Raw genomic sequence first — 25538 nt, forward strand, 5'->3', positions numbered from 1 at the left:
GTAACCACATGGTTAATGTTACATGAGTTTTTTAAATCAAACATTGTTTTCTTCAATTAGCACCACGGTTTTTCTTAAAACAAATGGCTTTCGTTTTTTTGGTAGTTCGGTAGAGTCAAATGTGTTTGAATTCTGCTACTTGTCTGTTTTTTTTGGAAAATTGGAACTCAGTTGCACAGATAACATAATCTGATGTTGTTGTAATTTTTCAGCCTGCCTGATGCTCTGCCTTTCTTGCCATTGTGGATGAACAAAAAGCAACAGTAAATGGTCAAATTGCAAACAAACAAACAAACTGATATTAAAATCGGTGAGAAGGTTGATTCAAGTTAAATGATTGTTTTGAGGGCTTTCAGGGTGTTCATAAATGGCCGGAACGTTTGACCAAAAGAGGGTTCGGTGCGACTTAAATTATAATTATAATCTTTTGTAAATTATGTATCAGATATTTTATGTCAATAATGTGTTTCATTGTCTTTTCTCAAGGTACTTGATTATAAATAATACTATTTTGGTGTCAGAATTTAATTTAAATTTTATGAGCTTTTTAAATTTTCTTCTATTACCAATATTTTTTCGAGAATGGATGGATTTCTATGCGATCCCGTAGGTTTTTATTAATAGCCGCACAGCAATAGCTGGGGCTATTATTGCCCTTCTCTTGGTTTTTTTACGACTCGAAGAGGAGTATTGGTTTTCTCTCGGTCTTTTTTACGACTCGAAGAGGAGTATTGGTTTTCTCTCGGTCTTTTTTTTACAGGAAGTAGATTTGTTCACGCGGCATTTTGACCTAAAAGCGAAAGTGAGAAAAGCTGTCTTGCTGAACAAATTTTCGCTAAGCGAGAGAAGTTTTTTTACGACTCGAAGAGGAGTATTGGTTTTCTTAAGGTTTTTTTTTACCGGAAGTACTATTCGTTCAGACGCTGTTTTGACCTAAAAGCGAAAGTGAGTAATATTGCCGTGTGAACCAATTTCTGAGCGAGAGAAGTTTTTTGATCATGCGCTGCGTTTATTGAATGACTTTTTGACTTTGAAAAGTAGTTTTTGACTGAATGGTACACATATATAACCGTTTTTAGCCGTTTTTTTCGTCTAAGTGGCCCAATTTTTTTTGCTTTTATTTTGGTTATTTGTAGAAATAAGTTTTATTCGATACTATATTGAAATGTCATCCTCGGAAATTGATGCGACAGTCTTTTGAAGAGCCTGAAAATGCGTTTCAAGTTGAAAATTGGCGCATATTTCTTGATTTTTAAGTTATTTTTTTTTACTTTTTTGTATTAATTTCTTAATTTTTGGATCTTTTAACCGTCTTTTTGTCAAAAATCAGTTCTTAATGCAACTTCTCTTCGATAATTCATATACTCAACGCCTCTTTCTACCTCCATTTAATTTTTTTAAATAAAAGTCTACTTATGCTAATCCGATTTTGGTAGTTTTTTTTCCGATTTTCGTCAGTTTTTTTGTTTGTATTGTGGTTGTAATTGCTAGAAATAGTCTTTTTGTGCAACATGAGGGACTTTAATTTTGTTTCAATTAAAATTCAATCATTTTTTGGCGTTAAGTTTTTGAAAAACAGTTGAAAGTTTTTCATGAATGCAGTCTTAAAAGTTTTTTAACCATTTTCTTGCAAAATGTTTCTATGTTTCGTATTTATGGATTCTGCTTTTTCCTATTTTTCTTTCTCCTCAGGAGGATAGATCTTTGTATCGGATGACTAGTTATCTTTTCTATGTCTTGAATGCTGAACAATGAAATGTATGCCTTTTTCTTGAATTTCTTGAAATTGATTTTTAACTTTCAAAAATCAAGAATGTCTTTTTGTTACGGTGTTTTTTACATTGTGCCCATATTCTTCACATTCTAGTTAATATCATTCTATCTTTGTCCTGGCACCTACATTTATTTTCGGTATATTGATTTTTTCAGTTGTTAAAAATGATTGATTTCAGCTTTTTCTTAGATTTTCGCCATTTCTTTGGCCTGCAATTGATTTCATTCAATATAAGGCAGTACTGAAAGTTTGATAGCAAGCTTTTTCCAAAATTTCTACTTATGACTGTTTACTGCAACTTTCTTCAGGCCTTGGTATTAATTTAAACGATTTTTTGCCTTTGAATATTCTTCTGCTGCTTATGTATTTTCTTTAATCAATTTAATTTTTGAATTAGAATGAAATCATTTAGTCTAGCATATGTACAACAAGGAAGAAGTGTGTTTTGTTTTTTGTTTTAAATGCAGTGATTAGAAGTGTAATTATAGGTGTTTTCTGATTCTTAAATTTGGGTTTCTTTTTTGAAAAGATTTAACTTAGTTTCTAAGATTTTTATCTGCCATTTGCTTTCGCGATCTTTTTCAGATTAGAATCATGATTTATTTGAGGGCAATTGATAACCTTGTCAGCTTTTTCAGACTATCACTTTTTTGACCACTTTAATTATTTCGGATTTTTTAACGTTACCAAACGTTTTAAATATAAAATTGTGCTGCATTTTGTTTCTCTTGGTGACAGTGGTTTAAGTTGCACCAATTGTTAATGCAGACCTGGAGAGGAATTGAGTTAAGGGTTTAATACAAAAAGTAGTGGCTTACGCTGCAATTACGGCTTTGTTACTGAAGTTTTGACGCTTCGAGTCGCTTCCGGAATTCTTCCGGCTATGTTTTTTTTTACAGGAAGTAGATTTGTTCACGCATTTTGACCTAAAAGCGAAAGTGAGAAAAGCTGTCTCGGTGAATAGATTTTCATTAAGCGAGAGAAATTTTTTGATCATGCGCTTCGTTTAGTGAATGACTTTTTGACTTTGAAAAGTAGTTTTTGACTAAATGGTACAAATAGATAACCATTTTAGCCGTTTTTTGGACTAAGTGGTCCAAATTTTTTAGCTTTTAGTTTGGTTTCTTATAGAAATAAAGTTTACTCGATAATATATTGAAATGTCAACCTCGGAAATTGATTCCACAGTGTTCTGCAGAGCCTGAAAATGCGTTTCAACTTGAAAATTGGCACATATTTCCTAATTTTTTTAGTTAATTCTTGTATTTTTTCTCTTAATTTCTTGATTTTTGGATCTTTTAACCGTCTTTTTGTCAAAGATCAGTTAATATGGCAACTTCTCTTTGATATTTCATATACTCAACGCCTCTTTCTACCTCGATGTAATTTTGTTTTTTAAAATTTACATATGCTAATCCGATTTTGGTAGTATTTTTCCGATTTTTGTCAGTTTTTTTGTTTGTATTTTGGTTTTAATTGCTAGAAATAGTCTTTTTTTTGCAACATGAGGGACTTTAATTGCGTTTCAATAAAAATTCAATCATTTTTTGGCGTTAGGTTTTTGAAAAACAGTCAAAACTTTTTCATAAATGAATGTTTTTTGACCATTTTTTTGCAAAATGCTTCAATGTTTCTTATTTATTATTTCTGCTTTTTTCCTAATTTTTGTTCTCTTCAGGAAAATAGATCTTTGTATCGAATGATTAGTTATCTTTTATATCTCTTGAAAGCTGAACAATGAAATGTATTCGTTTTTCTTGATTTTTTAATTGATTTCTAACTCTCAAAAATCAAGTGTGTGTTTTTGTTACGGTGTTCCTTACATTGTGCCCATTTTCTTCACATTCTAGTTAGTTTCTTTCTATCTTTGTCCTGGAGCCTACATTAATTTTCGGTATTTTGATTTTTTCAGTTGTTAAAAATGAATGATTTCAGCTTGTTCTTAGATTTTCGTCATTTTGGTTTGCATTTGATTTCATTCAACATAAGGCAGTACTGAGAGTTTGATAGCCTCCGCATTTTTCCGCAATTTCCACTCAAGACACTTTACTGCAACTTTCTTCCGGCCTTGGTTTTAAATTAAAAGATTTTTTGTCTTTGAATATTCTTCTGCTGCTTATGTCTTTTCTGTGATCAATTTAATTTTTGAATTAGTATGAAATCATGTTGTCTAGCATCTGTACAACAAGGAACAAGTGTGTGTTGTTTTTTCTCTTAATTAAAGTGATTAGAAGTGTAATTATAGGTGTTTTCTATTTCTTAAATTTGAGCTTTCTGTTTTGAAAAGATTTAACATAGTTTCTAAGATTATTATCTGCCGTTTGCTTTCACGGTCTTTTTCAGATTAAAATCATGAAATATTTGAGGGCAATTGATAACCTTGTCAGCTTTTTCAGTATATCACTTTTTTGAGCACTTATTTATTTCGGTTTTTTAACGTTACCAAACGTTTTCAATGATATAAAATGTTGCTGCATTTTGTTTCTCTTGGTGAAAGTGGTTTAAGTTTCACAAATTTTTAGAGCAGACGTGGAGAGGTAGTGAGTTAATGGTTTAAAACAAAAGTAGTGGCTTCTGCTGCCAGTACGGTTTTGTTAGTGAAGTTTTGATGCTTCGAGTCGCTTCCGGAATTCTTCGGGCTATGTTTTTAATTCGTCGTCATGATTTTCGTTACGACCATATGACGTCACAGCCACTTTTTGTTCATTCGTTCATGCAATTTCAACTGAATTGCATGTGTGACGTAATTTTTCGCTCTTAGTGGAGCGAGTTTTTTTGTTCATGAGCGTGATTAAATTTTTGGTCACACTTGACTTATCTCACTCTCAAAAATGACTTCCTCAGTTTGAAATTGACTTTTATTTACTTTAATTCAAAGAGATAAGGTCAAATGGGTGTGTGTCACTCTAATTGAAGGTTATTTGAGATCAGCTAATAGAGGCAGCAATAACTTATACAGATTTTTAATCCAAATATAACAGATCAGCCTGCAAAGAAAAGACGAATTTTTTTGGTCTGTCTTTTTTACTGTTTTTTTTAGACTGCCGATCTACGAATCTATTGCGGCTATTTTCTGGCAATCTGCGAGCTAAGTTTTAATGTTTTTACTCAAATTTGGTAAATATAAAATTCGAGAGAATTGTGGCTCTTGACTATTCATATTTCAAATTAGTTTTGAATTATTATAAGAACATTTGATTTTAGGGATAGTATTTACTGTTTGTTCGTATTACAAAGTTCAAATGGTGAAATAGCCAATAATAACTTAGTAAAACTAACGTAAAATTGTTTAGTTTTACATAATTTTGCCTCCGGATTTTGTGTGAAATCTTCTATTTATCTAGGTTAGGTTAATTGCTCCCTCATTCTACTCGACGTGCTCTCAAACAGCTTTTCAGGTGCTCAATAAAATATAAACTAATGGAAGCAATCTAATTTGAACGGAATCAAATCGAAAACTAACCAAAAATTGAAACGGGATAAACCTAATGTCCATTTTTAGAAGAGCCGTAATTAATTTTTTTTTATTAGTCCTAGTTATCAGTTCTAATGCAGCAAAAGGGTGCCTAACTACAAAATTCAATCAAAATAGCTCGAACTTCTGAAAAAGTTTGTAAAACATTCAAAGTTTTCAGTTCGTGTTTCAATCCCTATCGGGCCATAGGAAGCAATGGCGACTGTTTGGAAGTTCTGTTTGTTAGGTTTCGCTCTTGCAAAGTTAGACACCAAAGCTGACAATGAAGCTCGGTTACGTGTGCTCATGAAATGACGACCTCTGTAATTCACATTTGTTTGAAGTTAAAATAAGCAACACCGAATAAAACTGAGTTATAGGTGCACAGGTAAAAATTTATGTTTAAAAACTAATCGATAAATTGAATTATTATCAATTGTTCTAGAATGAACTTTGAAGTAATTATTGTAAACGCTTCTGTGTGTGTTTAAAGTTTTGCTTAGCAGTTTTCTAGAATATTATTGACTTCTTGATTGTTTTTCTGATTGATATGAAGTGGATCTAAAGCGAAATTAATTGTGCGTTCGCACAAATAGTTAAACAGAATTTGGTCAACAAACCAAGTGCTTCAACGGCAAGTGCTCAACAAGGTCCCATCTTTGCGTTCGGAAACTGCTGCTTTGAACCCTTGGGGTGGAAATTTTTGCACATATAGCTTGGGCCAAATGTATGTTTTTGAACTTTTAATACCACCACTTGTTGTTAGAGAACAATTGATCCGACGGTAGTCGGTTTATGTTTTTATAGTCAACATTTTTAAGACCAATTATAAAATTTTTTTCAAGATATTACTTGGTTGTGCGCAATCTATTTCTAGCGTTCACCTTTTTTGGAAGACGTTTATACCATAAAATCTCAAATGAGGGAGTTTTTGTTTCAATAATTTTTCTTTACTTTGTATAAAATGCTATCTAGATTTGAGAGGAGATACAGGCTTGTGTTACATGCACAGGGTTTTAAGTTAGTGGGGAAATATTTTGTCAGACCATAATACGCAAACTTTAATTGTTCTTAACGAAGTTCACAGCAATTATTGTAAACGTGTTGGTCTTTTAGCAAATTTTTTGCTGGACGATTTTGCGCTTTTCTGCTTGAACATTCTTTGACTTCTCAAGTGACTTTTTCTCGCTTTCGTTCTTCATTTTTGATTGATCTCTATTGCTCACTCCGATGTAAAGCTTGTCGCTAAAACAAAATCAGTTGCAATATAGCAACAATAAGGGCCTGATAGCCGAGTGGGTAGTGCTTCTGGTCTGGTAGCGGCAGGTCAATGACTCGAATCTTGGCGTGGATTCTTAAATTTTTTTGCACACTTGAAGAAAAATTTATCTATGATTCGCCTGTCGTTCGAGAGCATTTCTTCAGACATTAGTCGGTTTACGTTCAAAAGTTACTATTGTTTACCCAATTTGTTGCAGAGAAATATTCCATATTTTATTTATTTTTCCTTGAAGATAGAGATAAATTGCTCATGAATTTGCCGATTCAATTCTTTGAAAGTCAGATGTAAAAAATTGACAAGACTGATTCCAAGGAAAACAACGTTTAAATGAATACTCAACTTTTGCATTTTCCCCAACTATGCTATTGTTAGTTAAAATTTAACACATTGTGCAGAAATTTCAAAAAAAGTTGCTCTAAATTTAAAAGAATCAGATCCGCTTTGCTAAAAGCTATCAAAAATGAAAAATGAAGTCTATTAAGTCCCCAATTTTTCGAAAAAAGAGTCATTATTCCTGTATTTTGCTTGAGTGCTTTTAGGAAGCATTTGCGCAAAAAAGTATTCTGAAAGGAACGTAATCAATAATGATAAACAAAAACCAAATGCTGAAATGGTTTTTTTGCATATCAAGAAACAATACGACGAAGTCCCCATTTTTTGAGACGTGTTGTTTTTGCCAATTTTTGCTTGTCGCAAGACGTTGATTAGCAAGTTATGATCTGCTGATTACTTTTCAAAAAGTTTTTGCTCAACACATGTCCATATTTATTTCTTCATGATTTTACGACATCTTTCCAAGTTTCTTTCTGCTTCTAAGCAAGAAGAAATTTTACACATTTATGGCCTTTAAAACTTAAGATGCCATTCCAGGTCAATATCTTATTTATTAAGTGAGAAAATAAACGTTAAGTTGTCTTGCCAGCACGCAATAGAGAGCTGATTTCACACATTTCTCATTTCTGTTCTTAAAGTAACTTGCCAGATAAGATATTATAAGATGGTTTAAATTGTAAACTTTGTTTTTTGATATAAAAATCAAAATCGAAGCAAAAACACTAATTTACACTTATCTTGAAATACTTTTTGATTATTTTTGATGTGTTTTGACCTATGAATTATTAGGGGTCCAATAACAATAAGGAATTTGTACTCTAAAATGAGCTTTTACTCTAATTTGTAATCAACCTAAAAATGTGTGTGTGAACTGCACTTGCAAATTTTTTGAAGAGTTTCTCGCATTTCAAGAGTTTATTTCTGTTGATGTTACTTTGTTCAGTGGTTTCAGTAGTTTTGAATTAAAAACTTTTTGGTTAAGTCAACATCTTGTTTAAGTTGCATTTTTGCGAAACTCTAGGGTTTTTCATTTAGAACTATAGTCTTACCTGGAAAAATATTTTGCGGTAATTTGATTAAGCCAATTTCAACTATGAAAAATTATACAATCTCAAAAACAACAGAAAATTACCTAAAATACAAGTTTGGAGACAGAAACAATCCGAAAAAATCGAATTATTGAGTGTAACTACCGGTAATCTAATAATGACTAAGCTATGTTAGAGCACGAGAAGACTTTGGTGGCTGATTTTTGAGCAAACCTGGAGTAAAGAAAATATTCATTCGAAAAGCCAAAAATATAGAAAGGGCATGAACAAATTTATTAAATAGTTAAATTAACATCTGTAGTTTAATTTCAGCCTAATAAATAAATAAAAAGAAATTTGCTTTTTTTTATAATTTTATAAAACGAAAACATATACAAATTGTCTGAATTCTGTTTTGAAACAACAACTGAGATTTTTAATAGACTGACTTAGTAAACATTAAATTCTCTTCCGAAAAAATATGTTCGAATAAAAATTCTTAAAAATTATTATCACCAATGTCTGATCTCCGCGAAGCTTAGGTATCAAAGACGTAAAATTTACTTAAAATCATGTAATAAGTACCTAACGTAATTGTGTGATTTACGCCTACGTCGAAAAATCAATATTTATTTGCCGTTTCGTATTTAATTTACGTATTTAATTTACGTATTCTTTCTAAAAATCGATCTTGCACTCAAAATCGCGAAAGTAGGTTTAGTTCACCGGCAATTAAGAACACATGTATAAATATAGGCTGTGATTTTTCCTTACAATCAAATGCGAACTTTTTTTGCTCACATGTCAAGTAGACTGCAATGAGGTACACAGTAGGACGAGCCGCTTGTTTATCATTTGAGATCATAAAAGTATGAAAATTGTTTTTTATACATAAATGACCAGGGTGCTCATTAATATGCGTTCACACATGATGTTTCGACCCGAGCTCATCTACATTTGTGACTCAAGTGTCAACCAAAATAAGTGATAATCAAAAATAGACGCTTGAGCTTAAAGAATCGTTACTGAATCAAATGAGTAATTGAATTACATAATGCCATGCCTCATTGCAGCACCCACGAGATCTGCCACATAAAAGACTTTGAGAGAAAGAAACAAACACAGCAAAAACAAAAATGTCACGGCCAAAGCTCACAATAACAAAGAATCTCGTTAATCTGCGTTCGCACATGATCATCTGACCCGAGCTCATCGACATTTTTGACTTAATTGTCAACCAAATGAAGTGATAATAAAAAATAGATGTTTGAGCTTAAAAAGTTTGTTATAGAACCAAACAAGTAATTGAATTACATAATGCCATGCCTCATTACAGATCTGCTACTTAAAAGATTTTGAGAGAAAAAAAACAAACAACAAAATAAGCAAAAACAGAAATGTCACGGCAAAAACTCAAAATCTAAAAATTAAAAATCAAAACCTAGTAACAACGTCACAATGCAATCAGATAAATGGTTAAGTACACAAATTTACTGTTTCCTAACTCTACAGCAGATTGGACTTCTCATTAATAAGAATAGGTAACAGGTCGACAAAAAGATGAAAGAAGGAGGCAAATTTCGATAATCAACCAACTTTTTTTCATTAACCAAATGTTCAGACGTCCTAAAAATAATTAGCATTTAACAAAATAATTTCTGATAACTTTACTAAAAATTAATTACGAAACCAATGGAACCTGTGTCTGGTTAGACTAAGCAATAGAAGCGGACTAGAAATGCAGAAAAACTCAAAAAAAAATACAAACAATTTGCGATAACAAATTATTGAAGCCATTAAAATCATTAGCTATTATTTGAAAATTTTGTTTTTTTTTCAATAGCCTTTTATACTAATTCAGCTAAAATTATACTGAAAGATTAAATAAGTACTTTTGGGCACATGTGAAAATCATTGAGATCTGTTGCTAAGCGAATATGCTGAAAGAAGAGAAAAAGAAACACATATATTCAACACTCAAAAAAAATTTTTGAAAGCGCGTAGTGTTCATCAAACAAAACCTCAGTTACGACTTAATTTCAATTGACAGAATTTTTTTTTTGAATTACAATGATATGAATGGGAGCTCTCATTGATGAGAGTAACGTGCAAATTGACGTCAAGAACAATAGAACTGAAAAAAAAATTCTGAAAACGAAAAATATCATAAACTTTAGGACTTTTCACTAATTGGTGACTAAATTGAGCAATGTCATTCATTCAATCCTCAATTAGAGGCTTATAAGACCGGTCGGCATTTTACGGCTACATAAAGATTAAAAGCGACAGTTAAAAACAGCAAATTCAAAAAAATGAGCGGGAAAAGTGTCGAAGCTATAAAAAAATGATTTTTTTCAATGAAAATATTACTAATTTGATTTAGTTCTTAAGGGCAATGAGATTCTTACTTGTTTAAAAAATGACTTCAAAAAATCAACGCCATCCAAACCCGTTGTATCAACGCCAATATTTTATTAGCTTTTAACGGGAGTTATTGATGACGCTAAGTTATGCCAGAATGGGAAAAAAAGGATGTTTGTCAGTCATAATTCATCAGCAGAACATCACGATATGTCTAATGACTATGAAAACAACAACAAATACAAGCAAAACAAATCAGTAGAAAAATGCGAGAAGTGTCGGAGCAATTGAAATCATAAGCTTTTAACTGACAACGTTATCTATGATCCATTTAAAGTCTCCTCTAAGCCAATGGGAACTATCAGTAATAGGATAATGTGATAAGATTTCAAAAGGAACCAAAAATCCAAAAAAAATATCCAAAAGATTAAAAAATATATATTAAAACTCGTTGAATCGAAGCCATAAAAACTTTGTTTAGAAGATAAAACAGCTCACCAGAACAATTTCGGTTGCAATAGAAAGGAAGTGGTTCCAGTCATTACTGAGACGGACTTACCGTTCACGAAAATAAGCTGAAAACAACTTTTCGAAAAAATTTTCTGAAGGTTGAACAGCAATTAGCTGTCCTCTCAAAGCACTACATAGGCTCATTTAATGCTCATTAGGAAGCGTTTTGCATTTTTAGTCATCGAGTCTCTGCCATAGAGCTCCAAAAATTTGGTAAATCTCGAAAACAAAATCAAATTTTCACTAAAAATTACAAAAATTACAAAAGTTTTCTGAATAAACAGTTCTCAAATTGAATTTGATTTTTTTTCGATAGTAAACTTCCCTATGAGACCAGAACGAACCTTTTTATCGCCTTTCTTCGTCTCGAAACAACACAAAACTGTTTCATTTTTTAGCGTGAAATGCAAATTTGTCGTAATATTTTTATAGAAAAACTCTTAATATGAACAAAGTTAATGCTAAAACTTAACAAAATTATGCCAAATATCCCGTTTTTACTCAAAACTCTAAACCTCGATAACTCCTCGAAAAATACGGAATTCAAAAAAAAATCTTTTTAATTTCGAACTCTACGCTGGACGAGATTTTTAATGATACCACTCACATTTCTCTACGATGAATATATCGATCGGCGAACATTGTCTGAACAAAAAAAACCAATTTGAGTATACATTTCCTCCCCCTCCCCCCACAAGTGGGGTAGCAACAATAATCTTGAATCGGTTATGAGAATTTCGGATCATAAGCAAATCGTACACTTCTGTAAATTTTAACGTGAAGTTCTGTGTGTTAAAATAGTAACCGTCTAATAAGTGTTATTTGCAGCTATTAACTGTTCAGAGCAGGCGTCGCTTCCAAGTTCAATGGAAAAAAACATGCTGCTGTTGCTCGTTGATTTGACTTTTTATAACGTGCACAAAAGATACTTGCGTTTCTTACGAAAATTGAATTATTATGTCTGACTAATATCAAAATCTTTTTTGTTAACTTCATGAAAATTTTGTTTTTAACAATTTGGAATTGAGGAATCGTGGTACCGTCTGGTGTCTTTGTCGTTTAAGAATCTCATTTGAGCAACTTTTCGATGTTACGAGCTTACTCTAGTCTCTGTATATTAAGACAGAAAATTTAGCGTTTGAAGCACACGCAATTTTGACTGCGCAGGCGCAATTTTACAGAAAGTGACATTAAGCATTTTTTAGCTATAAAATGTCTGGAAGTTGAATGTTATTTTGGAGCTACATCTTTTGACCTGCCGAAAAAGATTTGTGATCAAAAATCAATTGAATCAATGACAAGAAGATGAATACAAACTACGCATTAAAATTTAAATTTGAGATTTAAGCTATTAAGCATGCCAACATTGAGAGACAAATTTTTAGTTAAGTTGCATCTCATGATATCTTTGATATCAGGTCAGTTCTGTATCTTCAATTTATAGTATACTATAATGTTCCTCCATTCGTGATTTTGAGACAAAATCTTTATATGTACCCTTGACCCCGGTAACGTTCAAAGAGAAAAAAATGTGTAGTTGATAATTTTTCGCGAGAATGGTTCTCTAAATGGTTGCAGTTGCTGATGATGTAACGGAACTGATTTTTTACCCGGTGAACTGAAACTTATAATTTTATACGGAACATAATATTACACCATGGTAAGATCTTGACATGTAATATGGCAATTAAAACATAAAGATACAATCAAACATTTTTGCATGGGTATCAACATCATTGTATGGGTATCAAGAAATAAGATTTTCACCAGATAAACAAGAAATTTTAGTTTCGTTGAGTACTGATTTAGGTTGACCTACATTTTAGATGTGCCTCGAAATGTGATACTATTCATTTTTAGATACTATTCATATCTCTGACCTGTATTAGTGAAAATATAATCTCGTGCAGCACCAAATGTTATAAAAAACGAAAATCTCTCGTGCGATTAATCGAAAGTGGTCGAAGTTTCTTAGATATAATGTCATTGATTTGTTTCGTTAGTATATTTTTTAACTGGCAAACATGTTTCAAACATTGCGGCTGTCAGCGTCGAGAGTCATCAAGGAAGAGGTTGTTGGGGAACTCAATACGATCTCAATCCAAAACCGAGTGCGAAATAAACACAGTTCCACAATGCAAAAGTCGCCGGAAACAGAAATCGGGCGGCGAGGTCAATATCTCCTCGGAACCGGCGATTGAACGACTTCTTTAACTGGTCAACCATTGACGTTTCAGGACCTTTCAACTCGCAGTCAAGGTCAGCGCCATTTGGACTGTTAGAGGTCATCAAAGCGGCCTTAACTGCGTCATCATTTGCAGCCAACTCCACCTCGTTCGCTCCTTTCTTTTGCTCCTCCTTTGGCTTCTGTTCTGGCGTGTTTCGCATCTTCTGTTGCTCTTGTCCACTGACCATGGCGAACTCAATGAGAGAACCGAAGACGAAGAAGAAGTTGACGATCATGTAAGTGTCCCCCAACTTCAAATCAGCAATTCCAGGAAACCTAAACACCATATCAGCATATGCACTGATTTGAAATTTTCACGGCTTTTTAAATTTTGATTCCGATACCGGATGTACAGTTGTAATGATTTGACACGATGACACGGAGCTGCAATAAAAATTAGCTGCAAGGAAAAATAGCCGAGTAGGAAGATACTATATATCACTGGTATACGGCTGGGTTGTGCTCTATTTGGTCTCTTGGTACCCCCCCCCCCCGGACAATCAAAAATTTTCGCGAAAAATTCCTTTACTCAACGAATATTAAACACTGGCCAATAAGGGAGCAACGGGTAGCATTCGGCTTTTTCTCATTTTCATCGGTGTTCTAGACGCGCATTTGTCTTGTTCTCTTTGTTTGAGGCTTTGCCAAATGCACTAATCTCGACAGTTCATTTGGTTTTCTCTTTTTGTTTGAACTTAGTAGTTCAATTAGTAGTTCTTCTTCTTGAGGTTTTGACCAATTGAGAGTATTCCGGACACCAATCACTCATAACTAGTTTCTACCTGTTTGGTAGTTTTTTATTCATGTTTTGACATTCATTTGTGTTAGTAGTAGAGAAAACGTTTTTTATTCCATGTAGTGATTTTTCGCAAATAAATTATTTTAAAGTTTAAGTGCAATGATAGAAAAAACAAGTGTTTGGAAACCTAAATGCCATTAAATTGGGTTTCATCTGTTTCTGACCTTATACGTCTTTTATAGCCCATATATTAAAACATGGCACTTAGAAAATGGGACCCACTGCGCGGGGGGTACAAACGGGAAATATGTAACCTAAATTCTTTAGATTTTTGGAGTTATCCTCTTTTTCAAATGTTTTTCGAAGCTTTCAAATTCTGTCCGTCTTTGTGCAAACTTAGTATGAGTATTGTTGAAATTTTCATGCTGAAAAAAGTGATTTTTAAATGTTTTAATTTTTTCGAAAAATTTTTTGAATTTGATATTCATTGTAAACTATCTAGCTCGTCAGAATCAGAAGTTTTTTGATATTATTGGCTTCAAATGAAAATCTATATAAGCAATGTTTACAGTAGTATGCAGATGGTTTATGCTGAATATTTTTTGCTGAGATTTCGTTTTCATCTTGTCCTTTACGTCAATTTTATAACTTTGAATCATTTGTTAAGAAACTCTATCTGATTTGGTTTAGAATGCATTGAAAAGATCTTTTAATTCAAAATCACTGATTGATCCGAGTAACTTTTCGTTCAATTTTTTTAGCCAATTTTGGCTGTCAAAAAAGTCAGTTTTACGACATAATTGTCGCAGCATGATCTTTCAGCACACTTTTCAGCACATCAGCCTTTTAGTCTACATGTTCTATTGAGATAATCTAGGATAACTATTTTAATATCTCTTTCAATTAACCTTGTTTAAACCTTTCCTTATTTCGTGAAACTTTTATTGAAAGTTACATCTGTCCTCCTGTTGACAACGATTGGACGCAGTATTGGGTATAAAAGGTGTTGGTACCTTATATAAATCTACAAAATACCAAAATTTTGCTGAACTTTTCTTACCTGAAAGCAAAGAAAACAGAGCCTGTGGATACAGTCCAGTCAGAGTATGATTAGACTGAATAAACGTATTGCTGTCCATTTGTTTTTCTTTCGGCAGCTTTTATTGGTGGGAGGAATTATATGCTCAGCTGAGTTTTTCTTCATTAAACTTTAGTCAGACCCTGATATTAATCGCAGAGAATTGAATTGTGATTAGTATCCTTAGAAAACCATTATTCACAATTTTAATTAAAGATTTTCTAAAGCTCTTTTTAGCTTATTGAGGAAATATCCAGGTTTAAAATTTCAGCTGGGAGGTATAGAAGGGCTAGTTTTGCACTCATGGTGGATTTATGCAATCAAAATATTTCGAATTGAAAAGTGTTTTTTTTTAATTGGAGTCACCGCTTTGTTTTTTTCATCACGCTTACAGACATCAAATTTCAGTCTCAATGATGCCCAAGGAACATATATTTTGTGTCAGGGAATAGTTCTTGGTTTTTGTGTTTTTGTTTTTGTTTCTAAAAAGTTTGCCTGCACTTGTAGCACTTTATGTGGTCTGACGAGTTGTTCTCATCAATCAAAAGTCCAATTGGTTTTCTAAAGTAGACAAAACTAACCTATCTAATGCATTGATATGATAACTACTGACTGTCATGACTCTGAATAATTTTTAACGAAAGTTTTCGCGCGATTTTTAATACTTGGCAACCTGTAACTCGGTTTAATTAATCTTCGGTCCTATCTTTATTTCAGTGAAGAAAAGATAAAGTGTTTAGAGGTTTTGATTTTTAGCTATTGGTTTTATGATTTTGATACTACGAGTTTTCATTTAAAAAATTTGATTGTCGAACGTTTGTTTATAATCCTGGTTCTTTCTTGAAGTGTTGTCAAAGTATCACATGGCGACATTAACACAAGTTACCTAAAACGGGCGCAATTGAATATATATTTTAAGCATTTATATAGTAATATCTGTTTTAATTGGATTGGAAACTTTATTCTGTCAATTTCTGATTAACCAGTTTTCATTGGCTTCATATTGAGGTTGATTTCTAGTAGTTGTAATGTTGATACAAAGAGTTTTTATTAACTGTTTGAGATTTTTGGATAGTTGTTCATAATTGTGGTTTTTTAAATAAAACTGAGAAACGATATAAATATTAACAGGCAAGTTAATGTATACTGTTCAGTTATTAGCTATTGATTTGGTTGGCTAAAATATTTTGTGTTTTCCTAAATTGATTGAAAATTCACGGTGTGTCTGTATTTGTTGTTCTTTTCTGATTTGATGACTCATCTCACAAACGACAAGTCCCATTGGCTTCTTAAGGAATTTTATGTGATTATAGTTTTTTAAATTAACAGCTAATTGCAGTAATGACTTTGAAATCAGTTGGTGAATTGTTGGCTCCCTTTTTGTGAATTTGTTACCTATTTCGGGACATTATATTCAAACGCACATTACCGAGCCTCTCTTTTTAAACGTAAACTAATTTGGTAAGCCTACTATACAAGAACACACCTCTAAAATATCCGCAACTTTGTTCAATTATCCAATTGTTCACAAAATTTGAAACCACAGAAGGACTCCAAAAATTGAGCTGTATAATCTGAAGCTGACTTCGATTGAAATGCTAAAAAAATGTCGAGAATATGTACGTCGGGACCTCAAATAAGCTTTAATATGACATTACTGGCAGATAAAATGCTAAAAAAATGGTTTGATCAGTGCAATAAAATAATTGCTGCTAACTGAAAAAAATCATAACAGTGTTAATCACAAAATGACAGCTCATAAGCTCATGACCCAAAATTACATGTGGATGTGCTTGAGTTTTGACCGAATTCGCTTGCCAGACCTTTAGTAGTCACTTCAAGAAAAGATCTAATGATACCTTTCCAGACGTTTGATCCCTGATCATACCGTACCAAATCACCATACTGGACTAGCTTCTGGTGAAATCGTAATAGGACAATGGTCCAGACTTCTGCTCGATTATACTCGGAAAAAACATTGGAACTGGGTGACATTATGTGACCAAAATTGATAAGGGTGGGCGTGAGTCTGGTACCGGAGTCTATGGATCTCTTACTTGTTGGCAGTTCCAGTGATAAGTGTGATCTGGGCGAGGATGGTGGTGATGGTCAAGCCAGCCCTAGCCGGCACTGCCTTCTTGTCGATCCAGAATGACACCCAACTGAGGATAACGAGAGCGACACTTGGCAAGTACATAGTCACAATGTACATCGTGATCTTCCTCGACAGTCTGATCTCCATACATAGAGTAGTGTAGTTGTTACCTGTTCAAACAAACAAAAAGCATGTTGAAATCCATGTTTTGTCAACAAATCAAAATCGTTAACTTTTTAAATATATTTTCAAATAAGAATAGTCATTTTTTAAAAAATTTCTAATGAAAATCGCGCACTTTTCAAATTTATTTTCAACAATGATTAGTGACTTTTTATAATTTCTAACCATCCTTTGCATCTGCTCACCACCTAATTCCGAGTCAAGGAATAACTGGGAAAAGAATGTAGACCATTTTAGGCTAGAATGTGGAAAAAATAACAACTTTACCATAAAAATTGAGCATATTTAGCATTGAATGGAATTACCTGCGCTGTGAAATAGTTTTTACCAGCGTTCCTTGAAAAACTGAAAAAAATCACCAAATTAAATTTTTTGCACACTTTTAATGATGATTAGCGGCGACATCCCGATCTCGCTTTCGAATCAGCGCCTGCCCGACCATAATTATTAACAAAAATAAATGGCGTCAAACAAAGTATAAAAATTTGAGTTAAAAAATACAGGCCTGATAAATCTTTATAAAGGTAAACAAGGAGTCTCAGTAATGTCCGTTCGCACATAATGTTCGGACCCCACTGAACTTCATTTTTGGCTGAATTGTCTGCCAAATGAGGATGAGATAGAAAACTTTCAAAAATTCGAATATTGCTCAAAAATAGTCAGTGCTTGAATTTTAAAAAAATGCTTTCTATTCAAATCACTTAGTAAAGTCAAAAATGCCACATTAGAGGGCCGATGAGACCTGTCATTGCAAAGATTGCAAGAGAAGACAAAAAAAGAAATCAAACAACGTCAACAAACATTATTTACATACAAACCCAATGTCTAACTTTGCCAAAATAGCGTCAAATAAATCTAAGCTCAACAAATTAAATTAAAATTCACACACGGGACCACTCAGTCCTTAATGAGGCTCGGTAAAAAGTAGTAAAAGTGAAACAAAACGGCATGTCAAAAAAAACGTTTAAACTTTTTGAAAAGATCTACAAATAAATTGAAACCATTACATAAAAGCTGAAATAATTAAATAGGTTTAAGTTCATTTACACATCAAGGTCAAGACCTTGAGCGCTGTCATTATCGAGAATTTATAGTAAGTCTACAACAAAAAATGCAGACAAAAACAAATTCAATTAAATATTGCGAGTTAGCGGTCTCGAAACCGCTAAATATCCATGTTCAGATACAGCTTAATTGAAACCCGGGTCGAAGTATCAGCAATGCAAAAAAAACTAGTAGACATGTTCAACGTCCTTTTTAACAGCAATAATGTGATAGACGACCTGTAATTAATGAGATGGGGAATAAGTAGACAAAAAAATCAAAGTGAAAAATAAAACAAAATCGTCTATAAAGATTTAATACACTTATTTTCACATTTAAAAAAAACTTTAACTTTCAACTGAAAGCAAAAAAAAAGTTTCCCCTGTTGAACTTTAGAAAGCCGCTAGAACTGCAATTATCATCAATGTTTCTTCCGACTGCAGAAAACAACAAAATGCATAGGAATTAAAGAATCCATTAAATTCTGCTGGAAGACGGTGTTGAAACCGCTGAAAACCTTTATCTTTTCACTGAACAAATTGATATGTCAAATTGCGTTTTATATAAACGCCAAAATGTAATGTGTGATCCGTCAATGTTATGACAAGACAAAAAGAATAACCTCAAAGATAGGACAGCTAGAAAAACGATGCAACCTGTATTTGCTAATTTTAGGCTACAGTTTGACCCACAAAGAGAAACAAAAAATGGCAAAGCTCAATGATCCATTGTTAATTTTTGAATAGCACTTTCGTATTTTTAAGGCAAAGCGGCCACAGGCTATGTTAAATGAAAACTCCTTGGGAAACTAATTCGATCTGTCTGTAGTATGCCTTGATTTTAATTGTTTTGTTCAATAATTCAAAAAAAAAATCATGAATAGTTTTGAAAAAAAAAACAGCAAGTGATTGCAATCCAAATTTTTTTGGAACGAAAAACAACGGTTAGACCATGACTTGCATTGCTATTGCTGTTCTTCCATTAGGAACCCTTAATTGTTTTAAACCATATATGGACGACTTGACAAATGGATTCAAAATATCAAAATTCAATAAAATATCGAAAAAAGGATTAAGCATTTCAAAAACACTCTTCTGTCTTTAGTAGTAAAACCAACAACGCTATCGTTAACAATTTGAACTTTTTTTGGCAAAATTGGCAAATGAAATTGGGGGAAAATGAACAAAAACAACGGAAATCAGTCAGTTGTTAACAAGAATTTAAATCTCTAATACTCGATAAGTAATCTTCTTAATTATATATTCTGCGCTGGATAAATAATCTTCTTAATTATATATATATATATATATATATATATATATATATCTATATATATGTATATATATATATATATATATATATATATATATATATATACTGCGCTGGATGGGCATTCTAATAGTGCCACACACAAACCTGTACGAATATTTTGATCTGAACAACAAATTCCCAGTTGATTATATATATAGTTCATCACCCGCTAAAGTGGGTCGGAACAATAAATTGTTCAATATTTATTTCCTATTATTTTAAATAGGCGTTAGACTGTATCTCAGTGCTTTTAATTAAATTTTCAAGTATCTTTACTTTTTTATCCTCAAAATAATTTTCTACATAATTTTGTGTTTGTCGTTTACTGTTTTTTGCAAATATTCATGTTCAGATACAGCTTAATTGAAACCCGGGTCGAAGTGTCAGTCTAATCAGCAATGCAAAAAACTAGTAGACATGTTCAACGTCCTTTTTAACAGCAATAATGTGATAGACGACCTGTAATTAATGAGATGGGGAATAAGTAGACAAAAAAATCAAAGTGAAAAATAAATCAAAATCGTCTATAAAGATTTAATACACTTATTTTCACATTTAAAAAAAACTTTAACTTTCAACTGAAAGCAAAAAAAAAGTTTCCCTTGTTGAACTTTAGAAAGCCGCTAGAACTGCAATTATCATCAAAGTTTCTTCCGACTGCAAAAAACAAGAAAATGCAAAGGAATTAAAAAATCCATTAAATTCTGCTGGAAGACGGTGTTGAAACCGCTGAAAACCTTTATCTTTTCACTGAACAAATTGATATGTCAAATTGCGTTTTATATAAACGCCAAAATTGTAATGCGTGATCCGTCAATGTTATGACAAGACAAAAAGAATAACCTCAAAGATAGGACAGCTAGAAAAACGATGCAACCTGTATTTGCTAATTTTAGGCTACAGTTTGACCCACAAAGAGAAACAAAAAATGGCAAAGCTCAATGATCCATTGTTAATTTTTAAAAAGCACTTTCGCATTTTTAAGTCAAAGCGGCCACAGGCTATGTTAAATGAAAACTCCTTAGGAAACTAATTCGATCTGTCTGTAGTGTGCCTTGATTTTAATTGTTTTGTTCTATAATTCAAAAAAAAAATCATGAATAGTTTTGAAAAAAAAAAACAGCAAGTGATTGCAATCCAATTTCTTTTGGAACGAAAAACAACGGTTAGACCATGACTTGCATTGCTATTGCTGTTCTTCCATTAGGAACCCTTAATTGTTTTAAACCATATATGGACGACTTGACAAATGGATTCAAAATATCAAAATTCAATAAAATATCGAAAAAAGGATTAAGCATTTCAAAAACACTCTTCTGTCTTTAGTAGTAAAACCAACAACGCTATCGTTAACAATTTGAACTTTTTTTGGCAAAATTGGCAAATGAAATTGGGGGAAAATGAACAAAAACAACGGAAATCAGTCAGTTGTTAACAAGAATTTAAATCTCTAATACTCGATAAGTAATCTTCTTAATTATATATTCTGCGCTGGATAAATAATCTTCTTAATTATATATATATATATATATATATATATATATATATATATATCTATATATATGTATATATATATATATATATATATATATATATATATATATATATACTGCGCTGGATGGGCATTCTAATAGTGCCACACACAAACCTGTACGAATATTTTGATCTGAACAACAAATTCCCAGTTGATTATATATATAGTTCATCACCCGCTAAAGTGGGTCGGAACAATAAATTGTTCAATATTTATTTCCTATTATTTTAAATAGGCGTTAGACTGTATCTCAGTGCTTTTAATTAAATTTTCAAGTATCTTTACTTTTTTATCCTCAAAATAATTTTCTACATAATTTTGTGTTTGTCGTTTACTGTTTTTTGCAAATATTCATGTTCAGATACAGCTTAATTGAAACCCGGGTCGAAGTGTCAGTCTAATCAGCAATGCAAAAAACTAGTAGACATGTTCAACGTCCTTTTTAACAGCAATAATGTGATAGACGACCTGTAATTAATGAGATGGGGAATAAGTAGACAAAAAAATCAAAGTGAAAAATAAAACAAAATCGTCTATAAAGATTTAATACACTTATTTTCACATTTAAAAAAAACTTTAACTTTCAACTGAAAGCAAAAAAAAAGTTTCCCCTGTTGAACTTTAGAAAGCCGCTAGAACTGCAATTATCATCAATGTTTCTTCCGACTGCAGAAAACAACAAAATGCAAAGGAATTAAAGAATCCATTAAATTCTGCTGGAAGACGGTGTTGAAACCGCTGAAAACCTTTATCTTTTCACTGAACAAATTGATATGTCAAATTGCGTTTTATATAAACGCCAAAATGTAATGTGTGATCCGTCAATGTTATGACAAGGACAAAAAGAATAACCTCAAAGATAGGACAGCTAGAAAAACGATGCAACCTGTATTTGCTAATTTTAGGCTACAGTTTGACCCACAAAGAGAAACAAAAAATGGCAAAGCTCAATGATCCATTGTTAATTTTTAAAAAGCACTTTCGCATTTTTAAGTCAAAGCGGCCACAGGCTATGTTAAATGAAAACTCCTTAGGAAACTAATTCGATCTGTCTGTAGTGTGCCTTGATTTTAATTGTTTTGTTCTATAATTCAAAAAAAAAATCATGAATAGTTTTGAAAAAAAAAAAACAGCAAGTGATTGCAATCCAATTTCTTTTGGAACGAAAAAACAACGGTTAGACCATGACTTGCATTGCTATTGCTGTTCTTCCATTAGGAACCCTTAATTGTTTTTAAACCATATATGGACGACTTGACAAATGGATTCAAAATATCAAAATTCAATAAAATATCGAAAAAAGGATTAAGCATTTCAAAAACACTCTTCTGTCTTTAGTAGTAAAACCAACAACGCTATCGTTAACAATTTGAACTTTTTTTGGCAAAATTGGCAAATGAAATTGGGGGAAAATGAACAAAAACAACGGAAATCAGTCAGTTGTTAACAAGAATTTAAATCTCTAATACTCGATAAGTAATCTTCTTAATTATATATTCTGCGCTGGATAAATAATCTTCTTAATTATATATATATATATATATATATATATATATATATATATATATATATCTATATATATGTATATATATATATATATATATATATATATATATATATATATATACTGCGCTGGATGGGCATTCTAATAGTGCCACACACAAACCTGTACGAATATTTTGATCTGAACAACAAATTCCCAGTTGATTATATATATAGTTCATCACCCGCTAAAGTGGGTCGGAACAATAAATTGTTCAATATTTATTTCCTATTATTTTAAATAGGCGTTAGACTGTATCTCAGTGCTTTTAATTAAATTTTCAAGTATCTTTACTTTTTTATCCTCAAAATAATTTTCTACATAATTTTGTGTTTGTCGTTTACTGTTTTTTGCAAATATTCATGTTCAGATACAGCTTAATTGAAACCCGGGTCGAAGTGTCAGTCTAATCAGCAATGCAAAAAACTAGTAGACATGTTCAACGTCCTTTTTAACAGCAATAATGTGATAGACGACCTGTAATTAATGAGATGGGGAATAAGTAGACAAAAAAAATCAAAGTGAAAAATAAAACAAAATCGTCTATAAAGATTTAATACACTTATTTTCACATTTAAAAAAAACTTTAACTTTCAACTGAAAGCAAAAAAAAAGTTTCCCCTGTTGAACTTTAGAAAGCCGCTAGAACTGCAATTATCATCAATGTTTCTTCCGACTGCAGAAAACAACAAAATGCAAAGGAATTAAAGAATCCATTAAATTCTGCTGGAAGACGGTGTTGAAACCGCTGAAAACCTTTATCTTTTCACTGAACAAATTGATATGTCAAATTGCGTTTTATATAAACGCCAAAATGTAATGTGTGATCCGTCAATGTTATGACAAGACAAAAAGAATAACCTCAAAGATAGGACAGCTAGAAAAACGATGCAACCTGTATTTGCTAATTTTAGGCTACAGTTTGACCCACAAAGAGAAACAAAAAATGGCAAAGCTCAATGATCCATTGTTAATTTTTGAATAGCACTTTCGTATTTTTAAGGCAAAGCGGCCACAGGCTATGTTAAATGAAAACTCCTTGGGAAACTAATTCGATCTGTCTGTAGTATGCCTTGATTTTAATTGTTTTGTTCAATAATTCAAAAAAAAAAATCATGAATAGTTTTGAAAAAAAAAACAGCAAGTGATTGCAATCCAAATTTTTTTGGAACGAAAAACAACGGTTAGACCATGACTTGCATTGCTATTGCTGTTCTTCCATTAGGAACCCTTAATTGTTTTAAACCATATATGGACGACTTGACAAATGGATTCAAAATATCAAAATTCAATAAAATATCGAAAAAAGGATTAAGCATTTCAAAAACACTCTTCTGTCTTTAGTAGTAAAACCAACAACGCTATCGTTAACAATTTGAACTTTTTTTGGCAAAATTGGCAAATGAAATTGGGGGAAAATGAACAAAAACAACGGAAATCAGTCAGTTGTTAACAAGAATTTAAATCTCTAATACTCGATAAGTAATCTTCTTAATTATATATTCTGCGCTGGATAAATAATCTTCTTAATTATATATATATATATATATATATATATATATATATATATATATATATATCTATATATATGTATATATATATATATATATATATATATATATATATATATACTGCGCTGGATGGGCATTCTAATAGTGCCACACACAAACCTGTACGAATATTTTGATCTGAACAACAAATTCCCAGTTGATTATATATATAGTTCATCACCCGCTAAAGTGGGTCGGAACAATAAATTGTTCAATATTTATTTCCTATTATTTTAAATAGGCGTTAGACTGTATCTCAGTGCTTTTAATTAAATTTTCAAGTATCTTTACTTTTTTATCCTCAAAATAATTTTCTACATAATTTTGTGTTTGTCGTTTACTGTTTTTTGCAAATATTCATGTTCAGATACAGCTTAATTGAAACCCGGGTCGAAGTGTCAGTCTAATCAGCAATGCAAAAAACTAGTAGACATGTTCAACGTCCTTTTTAACAGCAATAATGTGATAGACGACCTGTAATTAATGAGATGGGGAATAAGTAGACAAAAAAATCAAAGTGAAAAATAAAACAAAATCGTCTATAAAGATTTAATACACTTATTTTCACATTTAAAAAAAACTTTAACTTTCAACTGAAAGCAAAAAAAAAGTTTCCCCTGTTGAACTTTAGAAAGCCGCTAGAACTGCAATTATCATCAATGTTTCTTCCGACTGCAGAAAACAACAAAATGCAAAGGAATTAAAGAATCCATTAAATTCTGCTGGAAGACGGTGTTGAAACCGCTGAAAACCTTTATCTTTTCACTGAACAAATTGATATGTCAAATTGCGTTTTATATAAACGCCAAAATGTAATGTGTGATCCGTCAATGTTATGACAAGACAAAAAGAATAACCTCAAAGATAGGACAGCTAGAAAAACGATGCAACCTGTATTTGCTAATTTTAGGCTACAGTTTGACCCACAAAGAGAAACAAAAAATGGCAAAGCTCAATGATCCATTGTTAATTTTTGAATAGCACTTTCGTATTTTTAAGGCAAAGCGGCCACAGGCTATGTTAAATGAAAAACTCCTTGGGAAACTAATTCGATCTGTCTGTAGTATGCCTTGATTTTAATTGTTTTGTTCAATAATTCAAAAAAAAAATCATGAATAGTTTTGAAAAAAAAAACAGCAAGTGATTGCAATCCAAATTTTTTTGGAACGAAAAACAACGGTTAGACCATGACTTGCATTGCTATTGCTGTTCTTCCATTAGGAACCCTTAATTGTTTTAAACCATATATGGACGACTTGACAAATGGATTCAAAATATCAAAATTCAATAAAATATCGAAAAAAGGATTAAGCATTTCAAAAACACTCTTCTGTCTTTAGTAGTAAAACCAACAACGCTATCGTTAACAATTTGAACTTTTTTTGGCAAAATTGGCAAATGAAATTGGGGGAAAATGAACAAAAACAACGGAAATCAGTCAGTTGTTAACAAGAATTTAAATCTCTAATACTCGATAAGTAATCTTCTTAAT

General features: G+C 31.9%; 1 protein-coding gene across 1 annotated transcript; it reads right to left on the reverse strand.

The window, feature by feature from the left end:
* Positions 1-12010: 12010 nt before the first annotated feature.
* Positions 12011-17047, reverse strand: LOC142335468 (glycine receptor subunit alphaZ1-like). Its single transcript, XM_075383981.1, has 2 exons — positions 16844-17047; positions 12011-13245 (listed from the first exon to the last, which is right to left on the reverse strand). Exons 1-2 carry the CDS (start codon positions 17026-17028, stop codon positions 12828-12830), a joined length of 603 nt encoding a protein of 200 aa, XP_075240096.1. The 5' UTR covers positions 17029-17047; the 3' UTR covers positions 12011-12827.
* Positions 17048-25538: the final 8491 nt, after the last annotated feature.

Source organism: Convolutriloba macropyga, chromosome 2 (genome assembly GCF_964194025.1).
Source record: "Convolutriloba macropyga chromosome 2, txConMacr16.3, whole genome shotgun sequence".
In the NCBI taxonomy this organism is placed as follows: domain Eukaryota; kingdom Metazoa; phylum Xenacoelomorpha; order Acoela; family Convolutidae; genus Convolutriloba; species Convolutriloba macropyga.

What these genes read in the sequence shown, in the direction of transcription:
- LOC142335468 (XM_075383981.1), bottom strand. Translation starts at nt 17,028, where the DNA reads ATGGAGATCAGACTGTCGAGGAAGATCACGATGTACATTGTGACTATG. An exon ending in ATCACTGGAACTGCCAACAA is followed by an intron (nt 13,246 to 16,843) that starts GTAAGAGATCCA and finishes TATGGTGTTTAG; the next exon opens with GTTTCCTGGAATTGCTGATT.